This window comes from Cherax quadricarinatus, chromosome 17, assembly GCF_038502225.1.
Source record: "Cherax quadricarinatus isolate ZL_2023a chromosome 17, ASM3850222v1, whole genome shotgun sequence".
Lineage (NCBI taxonomy): Eukaryota > Metazoa > Arthropoda > Malacostraca > Decapoda > Parastacidae > Cherax > Cherax quadricarinatus.
In genome coordinates this window covers 23,333,067-23,347,363 of record NC_091308.1, presented here as the reverse complement: position 1 = coordinate 23,347,363, position 14,297 = coordinate 23,333,067, and the positions used below count along the sequence as shown (strand labels likewise).

At 38.6% G+C, this 14,297-nt stretch overlaps 1 protein-coding gene across 1 annotated transcript in view; it reads right to left on the bottom strand.

The window, feature by feature from the left end:
* Positions 1-10,719, bottom strand: part of LOC138852818 (transmembrane protein 254-like) — a gene marked incomplete at its 5' end in the record, with an annotated part of 36,902 nt that extends 26,183 nt beyond the window's left edge. Inside the window, 1 exon segment of the mRNA XM_070085871.1 lies at positions 10,616-10,719. Within this exon segment, the coding sequence (XP_069941972.1) occupies positions 10,616-10,719 (104 nt within the window).
* Positions 10,720-14,297: the final 3,578 nt, after the last annotated feature.

Genomic DNA, 14,297 nt, shown 5'->3' with positions numbered 1-14,297 from the left:
ACTACCACCATCAACCACTATCACAACTGCTTCCACTCTACCACCACCATCTTTGTATTTTTCTACAAACTTTTTCATAAATTATGTGTGTTTCTCACATTCTTTACCAAAGGGCTGGCACTAGAAGCTTTCTTTGGAGCCATGGTAGCTTATTTAGCAGTTGCAAGCACTAAAATCAATGGAATATTATGAAATATTTCGTAGGAGCATGTGAGGGGACCGTCGCTCACTAGTAAACAATGGCACAATGGGGGGGGGGCGGCGGTGGCGGCGGCTGCGGCGGCGGCTGCGGCGGCGGCGGCGGCTGCGGCGGCGGCTGCGGCTGCGGCTGCGGCTGCGGCGGCGGCTGCGGCTGCGGCGGCTGCTGCTGCTGCTGCTGCTGCTGCTGCTGCTGCTGCTGCTCCTGCTGCTCCTCCTCCTCCTCCTCCTGCTTCTCCTCCTCCTGCTTCTCCTCCTCCTGCTCCTCCTCCTACTCCTCCTCCTCCTCCTGCTCCTCCTCCTGCTTCTCCTCCTCCTGCTTCTCCTCCTCCTCCTGCTTCTCCTCCTCCTCCTGCTCCTGCTTTTCCTCCTGCTCTTTCTCCTCCTCCTGCTCCTCCTCGTCCTTTCTGCTCCTCCTCGTCCTTTCTGCTCCTCCTCGTTCTTTCTGCTCCTCCTCGTCCTTTCTGCTCCTCCTCGTCCTTTCTGCTCCTCCTCGTTCTTTCTGCTCCTCCTCGTTCTTTCTGCTCCTCCTCGTCCTTTCTGCTCCTCCTCGTTCTTTCTGCTCCTCCTCGTTCTTTCTGCTCCTCCTCCTCCTCCTCCTGCTCCTCCTCCTCCTCCTTCTGCTCCTCCTCCTCCTCCTTCTCCTCCTCCTGCTTCTCCTCCTCCTGCTTCTCCTCCTCCTGCTTCTCCTCCTCCTGCTTCTCCTCCTCCTGCTTCTCCTCCTCCTCCTCATTATTATTATATACTTCCACATATCCAAAACATTGCTGGGACTTATAAATACTTTGTACATATTCCAAGACAATAGTAAATAACCAAGGCAGGTGTAAATGTCCACCTGTCACTGTGTTTGTGACAATCTGAGTACAATTTCAGTACCTAATACTAGTATCAGAACAAAGATTGGTTATGAAATGACAAGAACTACTATAAATTGTAATTATCAGAACATAAAAATTACATAAAATAATATGAAAAAAATAGAAAAAAAGGTATATCGGCAACACTTCTGCAAGCGGCAAGACTCCATGTTGCCATCACATGAGCATCCAGTGCCAACTTCTCAGCCTCATACCTCGGTAAGTACTGACCCTAATTTTTTTATTATAAAACACTTAAAAAAATGTGCTCTTTTTTTTCTATGAAAAAAAAAAAATCAAAATATTTGGGGCGCTGCGCAAGTGAACGTATATATAGGTCCGCCATCACAAATCCGGCAATCAGTTATTCGGTTCCTTCAGTTATTCGGCACTAATTTTGGCTAGCATAATTTCAAATTTCCAGGGTCGCCACACCAACCTGCTGGTACTGTTTGGTGGCGCTACTTGCTGCATAAGCCATTCCAATTTCTTTTTCTCCATTTATTGTTTTAACCTGCTTAATTTTAGCCCTAGCCGTGGTTCCAGTGAATAAAAGAAATGCTTCTCATTATGTAAATCACATACACAGTACATTATCCATTAAAGATAAGGTGGCTTTGAAGCCACTGTCAGTTGCCATGAACTCAGTCTCATGAAGCAGGAAAATATGCTTTATTATTACGCTAATATCAACACTACAGCTTATTTGCCTATCACAATTGATCTAATATGACATAATAAACAATATAAATAACATAAAACATGTTAAATACTCCAGAATGAATAATATTTGGCATAATACCGAGCAATTTGACAGAGGTATGAAGAGGATGTGGTAAACAAATACCATTCTCCTATCCCTGTCTTGGGGGCTTATATTAGAGAAAACGGAGTATAGCACAGGGCTGTCATATACAGTGGACCCCCGCATAACGATTACCTCCGAATGCGACCAATTATGTAAGTGTATTTATGTAAGTGCATTTGTACGTGTATGTTTGGGGGTCTGAAATGGACTAATCTACTTCACAATATTTCTTATGGGAAAAAATTCGGTCAGTACTGGCACCTGAACATACTTCTGGAGTGAAAAAATATCGTTAACCGGGGGTCCACTGTACATTCGTACTGCACCATAAACCTGAAACAAAAAAAGTTATTTTCTCTCTATAGATTATCACACATAGCAGCATATGTGCAGAGAACCTAGGATAACCCAAAAAAAGTCAACGTGGCTTATTTTTAGTACAGTGGTCCCTCGCTTTTTGTAGTTCTCGGCAATTGTAAAATTCGCCAATCATAGGGGTATTTTCGTATAAACATGGACTCGCTTTTCATAGGTTGACTCGTGAGTCGTAGTTCATCCGGGACGCGTACCCACGGCGTGAGCCGTGGCGGCAGCCAGTCTGGCATTGTTTACCAGTGAGCGAAGGTCCCCTCACATGCTCCAGCAAAATATTTCATAATATTCCATTTATTTTAGTGCTTGCAAGTAATAAATAAGCTACCATGACTCCAAAGAAAGCTCCTAGTGCCAACCCTGTGGTAAAGAAAGTGAGAAATACGATTGAATTTAAGAAAACCATCATTGAACAATATGAAAGTGGTACAAGTGTGGCCGAACTATCCAGGATGTATAAGAAACCCTACACAACCTTGTTCCATAGTGGCCAAGAAAAAGGAAATCAAGGATGCTGTTGTTGCAAAGGGAGTAACTATGCTGACAAAAATGAGATCACCAGTACTGGAAGAGGTTGAGAAGTTATTATTGGTGTGGATAAATGAGAAACAATTAGCAGGAAATACTCTTATGACTACGATTATTTGTGAAAAGGCTAGGCAGTTGCATGAAGATTTGGTAAAGAAATTGCCTGCAAATAGTGGTGATGTGAGTGAATTTAAGGCCAGCAAAGGCTGGTTTGAGAGATTTAAGAACCGTACTGGCATACACAGTGTGGTAAGGCATGGTGAGGCTGCCAGTTCGGACCACAAGGCGGCTGAAAAATATGTGCATGAATTCCAGTACATAGAGGCTGAAGGACTGAAACCTGAACAAGTGTTCAATTGTGACGAAACAGGCCTCTTTTGGAAAAAAATGCCAAAGAGGACCTTCATTACACAAGAGGAAAAGGCAATGCCAGGACACAAGCCTATGAAAGACAGGCTGACGCTAATGTTCTGTGCTAATGCTAGTGGGGATTTCAAAGTGAAGCCATTACTAGTGTACCATTCAGAAAATACCAGAGTGTTCAGGAAACACAATGTTATCAAGAGTAAATTGTGTGTGTTTTGGAAATCTAATAGTAAGGCATGGGTCATGAGGGAAATTTTCGTCGAGTGGTTCAATGAAGTGTTTGGCCCTAGTGTGAAGGAGTATCTCCTGGAAAAGAAATTGGATCTCAGGTGCCTGCTAGTAATGGACAATGCACCTGCTCATCCTCCAAACTTGGATGACCTAATTTTTGAGGAGTTTGGGTTCATCACAGTAAAGTTCTTGCCCCTGAATACCACTCCTCTCCTCCAGCCCATGGACCAGCAAGTCATTGCAAACTTTAAAAACTCTACACAAAAGCAATGTTTCACAGGTGCTTGACTGTGACCACAGACACTCACTTGACCCTAAGGGAATTTTGGAGAGAACACTTCAGCATCCTCCATTGCACAACCCTTATAGGTATGGCTTGGGAGGGAGTGACTACCAGGCTTTGAACTCTGCCTGGAGAAAATTGTGGCCAGATTGTGTCGACAAGAGGGATTTTGAAGGGTTTGAGACTGACCCTGATGAGCCTACCTGGAGTTTACCTGGAGAGAGTTCCGGGGGTCAACGCCCCCGTGGCCCGGTCTGTGACCAGGCCTATGTCTGTTGTAAAATCAATTGTAGCACTGGGGAGTTCAATGGGGTTGGATGTGAGTTTGGAGGATGTGGAAGAATTGGTGGAAGACCACAACGAAGAGCTCGCCACTGAGGAGCTGCAAGAGCTTCAGCAGGAAGAGCAACACATCGCAGCTCAGAATCTTGCTGCAGAGGAGGAAGAGAGATGGAAGAAGGTGCCTTCTTCAGAAATGAAAGAGATTTTTACTATGTGAGGTAAGATGGAAAGCTTTATGGAGAAACATCACCCTAACAAGGCTGTTGCAAGCCATATTGGCAACATGTACAGTGACAAAGTCTTGGGCCATTTTAGGGAAGTGTTAAAGAGATGCCAGAAACAGAGCTCTCTCCACAGTTATTTTGCGAGACAGGACTCCATTGACTCTCAAGGTGGTCCTAGTGGCATTAAGAAACAGAGAAGACAAGCAACCCCAGAAAAGCAATTAGTACCTGAGGTGTTGATGGAAGGGGATTCTCCTTCCAAACTATAAACAATCCACTCTCTCTCCTCCTCCAGTGTCCCATACACTAAGAAGAATCTCCAATAAAGGTAAGTGTTATGCTGTTAATGTTTCATTCATCATTTCCCATTGTATTGTTTATGTACTACATGTATATTTCATGTAAAAAATTTTTTTGTTTTAATACTTCTGGGTGTCAGGAACAGATTAATTGTATTTACATTATTTATTATGGGGAAAATTAATTCATAAATCGTAAATTTCGTTTATAGTAACGGCTCCAGGAACGGATTAATTACGAAAAACGAGGGACCACTGTACCTGGCTTGGGTTAGCCATATATGATTTTTGGTAAATATTCGATTCCCAGCCAGGGTAGAAACATTAGGCGTGTTTCTTTACACCTGTTGTCTATGTTTACCCGTCAGTAAATGGGTATCTGGGTGTTAGCCGACTAGTGTGGATGTTATCCTGGGACCCTGACCTAATTTTCTTGAAATATTCTGCATAACAAGCGGCTTTCTATACAGTAGTATGTCATTGATGTCAGCTAGGCCTATATACCTTGTACATGTACGTGTAGTAAATAAAGATATTATTATTATTATTATTATTATTATTATTATTATTGTTATAATTATTATTATATTATTTTCTCAGTTGTTTATTGGGTTATCTTATTCAAACTTGGGCAATGTATGATGGAAAGATACTTCTTCATGTACACCAAAAATGAAAGAAATCAGACCATAAATAGCAGAGTTCACTTCTCAGCCATTAGCGGCCGCTTAGAGGTATATTTTTGTATGGTTGTTATGGTTATATTTTCATTTTTTCGGTCTCATTTGATAGAATGAAAGATATATTACAGAAATAGAAATGATTTTGATTGCTTTCATGATGAAAAGTACCTTGAAATTGCGCTCACAGTAGTGAAAATGTTCTATTCTTTAGCGAAGTTTAAGAGTAAACAAATGATGGCACCGTCCAATACCTGTCCGCCTGCCAGTCCAAATTTCAATATGGAGTCAAGAATGGGTCGACATTATTTATACAATTATTACAATAATGCAGCAGTCTGCCTAACAGTAAATCTTCTATTTTTTTTGTGAATAAAAATTCCAAATGAAAAGCAAGAGTAATATAAGAGGGGCATGTAGCCATGACTAATTAACAGAGAAAATGTTATTTTGGTGCCAGGAATGTCTGCATTGTTTATTCTGGATCCTATTTTGAAATTGGCATCTGTTGAAATTTGTGTGAAATCGGCCAAATTGCCAATTTCTGACCTCTTTATTGGGTAGTTGAAATAAGTGAATGGGTGGTTTCTTGTACTCAGTTGACAGACTAGAAGTAAATAAGTTTATTCAGGTATACACAAATACAGTTACATAGATTATCATACATAGCAGTGTATGTATAGAGAACCTTCGATAACCCAGAAAAGTCAGACAAAGTGACTTATTTCCAGTACCTGGCTTGGGCTTGCCATATATGATTTTTAGTAAATATTTTTTTTTCTCGGTTGTTTGTTGGGCTATCTCATTGAAACTTGGGCAATGTATGATGGAAAGATGCTTCTTAATGTGCAAGAACAATAAAAAAGACGGACGATAAATAAGGGAGTTAACTTCTCAGCCATTAGCCGCCTCTTTGCAGTATATTTTCGTATGGCTTTTGTGGTTATATTCTCATTTTTTTGGTCTCATTTAATAGAATGGAAGATATATTACAGAAATAGACATGATTTTGATTACTTTCATGAAGAAAAGTACCTTGAAATTGAGCTCAAAGTAGAGGAAATGTTCGATTTTTGCCGATGTTCAATGAACTGTTTAAGTCAAGTTGGTTAATTTTATTAAATGTATTCTAACCTAACCACTCTGTAATTCGGCAAACTCAGTAATCCGGCACGCTACAGGTCCCAATGATGCCGGATTTGTGATAGAGGACCTGTATACGTTTGGACCGTTTAAGAGTTAAATCAATTACTGCGGGTTCTCTCTTGGAGAGATATCCTCAAGACCTTATTAACATCCCCTTTATTAATACCCATCTTCCACTTAAACACTTCGATCATGTCTCCCCTCATTCTTCGTCTCACAAGTGAATGTAATTTAAGGTTCTTCAATCTTTCTTCATATGGAAGATTTCTAATGCTATGTATTAATTTAGTCATTTTACGCTGAATGTTTTCTAACAAATTTATGTCCATTCTGTAATATGGAGACCAGAACTGAGCTGCATAATCTAGGTGAGGCCTTACTAATGATGTGTAAAGCTGTAATATAACCGCTGAACTTCTGTTGCTTACACTTCTTGATATAAACCCCAATAATCTGTTTGCCTTATTATGTACACTTAGGCATTGCTGTCTTGGTTTAAGGTTGCTGCTTATCATAACCCCAAGTCCTTTTTGCAGTCTGTATGGCTAAGTTCTACATTATTTAGCTTATAAGTCCTAGGTTTGTGGACACTCCCGAGCTTCAGAACCTTACATTTATCTACATTGAACTGCATCTGCCACTTTTCTGACCAGGTATTGCGTTTGTCTAAATCCTCCTAAAGTTCCCTGACATCTACATTTGAATCAATTATCCTACCTATCTTTGTGTCATCGGTGAATTTACTCATTTCACTAGTAATTCCCTCATCAAGATCATTGATATATATTATAAACAACAACGGGCCCAAGACTGATCCCTGTGGAACACCACTTGTTACAAATTCGATGAGAAATATAAAGGACTAATGAAATGGATAAATGAACATTTAACATCACTTTTACCTTTTTATTTTATTTTATTTTTTTATTTTTTATTTTATAATTTGTAGCATACATACAGAGGTACAAAAAAATACAGGTAAGAGTAGCATGCCAAAGCCACTTATATGCATAGCATTATGGGCAGGCTTAAAATTAACTTAAGATTAACTAAGCAAATATGTAATCAGTGATAAAACATTATTGTAAACAGATAACAATAAAGCACAAATGAGTATTACAAAGACAGGTCATATGGTTGCATGCATTGCTGTACATTCAGTAGAATGGAGTATTCTGTTAGGTAGTGTATTTAAAAAATAATAAAGTTAGATTGGGTTTTAGGTTTAACATTTATGTGATATAATTGTGAGAAACATTTAGGATATACAATTTATAAGGTTCAGTTATTCAGTATTTATTTGGTTTTGGGTGAGTAAGTGATCTTTGAGAAGAGACTTGAATTTATAAACATGTAGTGTTTCTTTTATATTTACAGGTAATGAGTTCCAGATTTTAGGGCCTTTTATGTGCATTGAGTTTTTGCATAGCGTAAGATGGACACGAGGAACATCAAAGAGTGATCTGTGTCTTGTGTTATGGTCATGAGTTCTGTTGAGGTTGGCAAGGAGATGTTTGAAGGGAGGGTTAATATCAGAGTTAAGTGTTCTATGTATGTAATAGGTGCAGTAATAAGTATGGATGTTTTGTATGGTGAGTAGGTTAAGTGTTTTGAATATTGGTGGAGTGTGCTGCCTGTAGTGGGAATTTGTTATCATTCTGACTGCAGAATTTTGTTGGATAATTAGTGGTCTGAGGTGGTTAATTGTTGTTGAGCCCCATGCACAAATTCCATAGGTGAGATAGGGGTAAATAAGAGAGTGATACAGGGCCAGGAGTGCTGACTGTGGAACATAGTAACGTATCTTTGATAGTATGCCTACGGTCTTGGAAATTTTCTTAGAAATTTGTTGTATATGTGTATGAAATTTGAGTCTATTATCAAAGTGGATTCCTAAGAATTTTCCCTCTGTTAGCTTTGTGATAGGTGATCCATTTATCATTATGTTAAGAGGGACATCTGTAGCTCTGTTACCAAACTAAATGAAGTAGGTTTTGTCAATGTTTAGTGTAGGTTTGTTAGTCCTCATCCAGGTTGATATTTTCTGTAATTCGGCATTTACAGTATTGGCTAGCATGACTGGGCTAGGGTGAGAGAAGACGTATGTAGTGTCATCTGCAAATAGTGTGAGTTTGAGTAATTGTGAAGCATTTGGTAGGTCATTTATGTATAGGAGAAAGAGAAGAGGGCCAAAAACGCTTCTCTGTGGGACACCAACTGTAATTGGTTGTGTGGAAGAGTTTGCCCCATTTGTGTACACATATTGGCTTCTGTTGCTGAGGTATGACTTGAGGTAGTTGAGGGAGTGCCCTCTTATACCATAGTGAGACAATTTTATGTGGAGCAAGTCATGGTCAACTGTATCAAAAGCTTTTCATAAGTCAATGAAGATCCCCAGTGGGATTTCTTTTTTCTCTATTGCAGTGTATGTATGTTCTAGCATGTGTATAATAGCATCATTTGTATTTTTATTAGGCCTGAAACCAAATTGGCAGGGGTTGAGTATGTTTTGGGAGATGAGATAGGAGTAGATTCGTTTATGAATTAATTTTTCGAAGATTTTTGAGAGAGGGTGTAAGTTGGATATTGGCCTATAGTTATTCAACTCTGTTTGGTCTCCTCCTTTATGGATCGGGGTGACCCTTGCTATTTTGAGAACTGTAGGTAAGGTAGAGGATTCAATGGATTTGTTAAAGAGTGTTGCAATGATTGGTGATAGCACTTGTGACACTTTTTTGTAAATAAAGGGTGGTAAGGTATTTAGATCTCCTGTCTTTTTTTTAGTGTGTTGATAATAAGGGAGACTTCATATGGGTTAGTCGGAGCTAGGAACAGTGTGTTCGGGTAGTTGCCAGTGAGGTAGTCATTTGGTGGGGTATCTGTGCTTGGGATTTTATTAGCAAGGTTTTTTCCTATAGTGGAGAAGAAATCATTGAGTCTGTTTGCTGTTTCTGTTGGTGGGAGTTGGGGTTCATCTGCTTTTGTTAATTTAATTTTGCTATTTCGTGTTATCTTTTTTGTTCCTAAAATTTCTGATAGGGTTTTCCAGGTCTTTTTTATGTCACCTCGTAAGTTGGATAATCTGTTCTCATAATACAGTTTTTTTGCCCTTCTTATCAGGCTGGTTAGGATTGACGAGTAACGTTTTGTTTGGTCTCTGGTTATGTGACCCATTCTGTACTGTTTTTCATATCGGTGTTTTGTATTTATGGATTTGAGAATGCTGGGTGTTAGCCAGGGACTGTTCAGTCTCTTAGCTGTCATCTGTTTAGTTTTTTTAGGACAGTGCTTGTTATAGAGGTATTGGGTCTTTTCTAGAAAATTATTAAAACATTCGTCAATGTCTGTATAGATTTCTAGCTCAGTGTGCCAGTCAATGTTTGTTACTGCTGTTGTGAAGTTATTAATGGCTGCCTCATTGTGAAGTCTGAAGGTGACTTTAGTAGTGTCTTGGGGTAATTTACCAAGAGTTGTTATGAGGAAAGTAGGGTAGTGGTCTGTGGTATTATCTGTGATTATGCCTGATTTTAAGGGGGATATGGTGTTGGTCCAGATGTGGTCAAGTAGGGAAACACTAGCCTCTGTAACTCTTGTAGGTTTTGTTATTGTTGGTAGCAACATGCAGTTACTCATTGTGTTTGTGAATTCAGTAACGTGTGGGTCCTGGTCTTGTAGGATATTTATAATGAAGTCACCTGAGAGTAGTAAGTGATCTTTGTTCATACGTGCATCAGTTATCATACTTCCTAGGTTTTGACTAAATTGGCTAATGTTTGACTGTGGAACTCTGTAGACAGTTATCAATGTGAGAGGTTTTTGTAGTTACTTGGATTTGAATTTAGCTATTATATATTCCCCATGTTCATCCCTTGTGCAAGTGAAGATGTATGGAAGACGGCAAGGAGGGGAGAGGTTATCTCTACCACCATCACTACTACCCTCTACCATAATCACTACCACCCTCTACCACCATCATAACCACTACCACCCTCTACTACCATCACTACCACCATCACTACCACCCTCTACCACCATCACTACCACCCTCTACCAATGAGAAACAAAGCCAGGCTGACTCAGAATGCGTGGGATGCTTTGTGTGGGTGGACACATACATCATGGTGGACCACTGTCAACCTGACAAAAACCAAGGTGACGAACAAAAACTGGGTCAAAATTTTGATGAAAAGAGTCGTGGAAAACCGAATTCGACAAAAACCAGGGCAAACGAAAACTGAGGTTCCACTGTATACCATACTGCAAACAGGCAGTACCAGTAAGTTAAACTTCAACAAAATTAAAGTCAATATTATACAAAATGTTCAGTATTATACTTACAGTTGTTTCATAAGAACATTATTTTCCATACCAAGCCATGTAGCAAGTTCTGCGATGCGGCCAAAGTATGTTGCGGATATATTCTTTGGGTCCAACCATGCCATCTGTTTAATATGTAAGAAAAACATTACTCATATAAATATAATAAAAAATCCTATTGTCTTTATCCAGATGCTGTATCTATTCAATATACATACAATATATGGTAAATCCTCTTATAATGCAATCCTACACAGAGCAATTTTAGCTAAACACTATTAAAAAATTACAACTTTTTTTGCTTAGTATGAATGCCATTGATATAATGCTCTGTAAATTTCAACAAAAATTAAATTAACATAAGAAATTTGGTTAGCAATGTCACCTGGTACAGTAAACCCTTGATATAAATGACTAATTGGGGGATTGTCCAAGTGTCCATTAACGCTTTCAGGGTCGACAGGCCCTCTCCCAGACTTGTTCTCAGGGTCGCCAAATTTAAAAAAAAAAAACAAAATTATTTTTTCTTATGAAAAGATACAGAATCTTTTCCTGATCATAATGACACCAAAAGTATGAAATTTGATGAAAAACTTACGGAATTATGCTCTCACAAAGTTAGCGGTCTCGACGATGTTTAAGCATCGGCGATTTTGCCCACTTTGAGCCCTATTTTCGGCCAATTCCAGTGTACTAGTCGACAAAAGTCATAACTATTTCGCTAGAACTCCATTTTTTCTATCGAATGAGCACAAGAAACCACCCATTTACTGATATCAACTATCCAATAAAGTGATCAGAATTTAGCAATTTTGCCAATTTCACACAAATTTCAAAAGATGCCAATTTCCAAATAGGGTCCAGAATAAACAAGAAAGACATTCCTGGCACTAAAATAATATTTCCTCTGTTCATTAGTCACATCCCCAGGCCCCTCTTACATTTCTTTTGCTTTCCACTTTGAATTTTTATTCTCACAAAAAATAGAAGATTTACTGTTATGCAGACTACTGTATTAGTGTAGAAATGGTATAAATAATATCAGCACACTTGTGAAAGAATATTAAATTCACAAGTTGATGTGTATTGGACGCGTGGCATGATTTGTTTACTTTTGAACTTTGGCAAAAATCGAACATTTCTGCTATTTTGAGCTCAATTTCAAGGCACTTTTCACTGTGAAACCAATCAAAATCACCTCAATTTCTATAATATATCTTCCATTCTATAAAATAAGATCAGGAAAACTAGAATACACCCATAAATACCATTCAAAAATACAGTGCAAAGTCGCTGTTTTAAACCAAAAACACAGTCAGAGTTTTTTTTTTCTCATTACGCACTGTGTGCTGTAGGATTTTTTTTATACAGCACACACTGACCACATAGACCCATTCTTTCATATGTAGGCCTACCAGCTTTCTCTTGCTAGATTTGAGGGCGCTAGAATTCATGCATACTAGTACATCAAAAACCCTGGCGCATAAGCCGTACTAATACGTCAGAATCCCTGAAAGGGTTAAATCATAATAATGTTAAAAAAAACAGCCAAAAAAAAAAAAAAGTAGCTTACTGTATACTAAATATGGTATTGTATGCTCTATTTATAGATATACAGTGGTCCCTCGATAATCGTAGTTCTCGAGAATCGTAAATTTCGGAAATCATAATTTCTTGACTGGGAATTTAGAATCATACGACTTCTTAGAAGTACGTAGTTCAGGATTGTTTTTTGAAGCAGTTTGTGACAGAACCTACAAGGGGTAATAACCTGCTTGACTTAGTTCTGGCAAACAATGAATCCCTTGTTAATAATTTAGAAGTTTCAGAGGAACTGGGTGCTAGCGACCACAAATCAATTACATTTAGCATTGAATGGAAGTATGATAGTAGGGATAACTCAGTAACAGTCCCAGATTTTCGCTTAGCAGATTACGATGGGATTAGAGAACACTTATCATCTGTTGACTGGGGTAACAAAGAGAGCTATCAATATGACAGTTTTCTGAACACTATACATGAGGCTCAAAGAACGTTTACCCCATATAAAGAAATTAGATCAAATAGAAATGACCCAAAATGGATGAATAATAGGCTGAAATATCTACTAGGGCATAAGAAAGGAATTTATAGGCATATCAAAAGAGGTGAGGGTCATCTTATGAATCAGTATATTGACATTAAGAGGGACATTAAAAAAGGGATAAGAAAAGCTAAAAGGGACTATGAAATAAAAGTTGCTAGGGATTCTAAAACTAATCCAAAAAGTTTTTCCAGGTATATAGAACAAAAGTCACAGATAAGATAGGTCCCCTTAAAAATAACTATGGGCATCTTACTGACAAAGAGAATGAAATGTGCTCGATTTTAAATAATTATTTTCTCTCGGTTTTTACACAGGAAGACACTAATAATATTCCAGTAATTAATTTTTATAGTGGGCCAGAAGAAGATAAATTATGTAACATCACAGTCACTAGTGAAATGGTTGTCAAGCAGATAGACCGACTGAAGCAAAATAAGTCACTGGGTCCTGATGAGGTTTTTTCAAGGGTTCTTAAGGAATGCAAAATGGAACTCTGTGAACCATTAACTAATATTTTTAATTTATCTCTTCAAACAGGTGTAGTGTCTGATATGTGGAAGATGGCTAATGTAATTCCTATTTTTAAAACAGGGGACAAGTCGTTACCATCAAATTACCGCCCAATAAGCCTGACCTCAATTGTAGGCAAATTACTAGAGTCAATTATAGCTGAGATTATAAGAAGCCATCTCGATGAGCATAGCTTGATTAATGATGCTCAGCATGGATTCACAAGAGGCCGGTCTTATCTAACTAATTTATTAACTTTCTTCAGTAAAGCTTTTGTGGCTGTTGACCACGATAAAGAATTTGATATTATTTACTTAGATTTTAGTAAGGCTTTTGATAGAGTTCCGCACCAAAGACTGTTAAAGAAAGTGGCAGCTCATGGCATTGGGGAAGGGTGCTCTTGTGGATCAAGTCATGGCTCGCAGACAGGAAGCAGAGTGTGTCCATAAATGGGGTTAAGTCCGAGTGGGGATCTGTAACAAGTGGCGTTCCACAGGGATCAGTCTTGGGCCCGTTGTTGTTTATAATATATATCAATGATCTTGATGAGGGTGTTACTAGTGATATCAGCAAATTCGCCAATGACACAAAGATAGGTAGGATAATTGATTCAAATGCAGATGTTAAGGAACTTCAGGAGGATTTAAACAAACTCTATTCTTGGTCAGAAAAGTGGCAGATGCAGTTCAATGTAGATAAATGCAAGGTTCTGAAGCTCGGGAGTGTCCATAACCCTAGCACTTATAAGTTAAATGATGTAGAACTTAGCCATACAGATTGCAAAAAGAACTTGGGGGTTATGGTGAGCAACAACCTTAAACCAAGACAGCAATGGCTAAGCGTACGTAATAAGGCAAATAGATTACTGGGATTTATATCAAGAAGTGTAAGCAACAGAAGTTCAGAGGTCATACTGCAGCTTTATACATCATTAGTAAGGCCTCACCTAGATTATGCAGCTCAATTCTGGTCTCCATATTACAGAATGGACATAAATTTGTTAGAAAACATTCAGCGTAGGATGACTAAATTAATACAATGCATTAGAAATCTTCCTTATGAAGAAAGATTGAAGACTCTTAAGTTACATTCACTTGTTAGACAAAG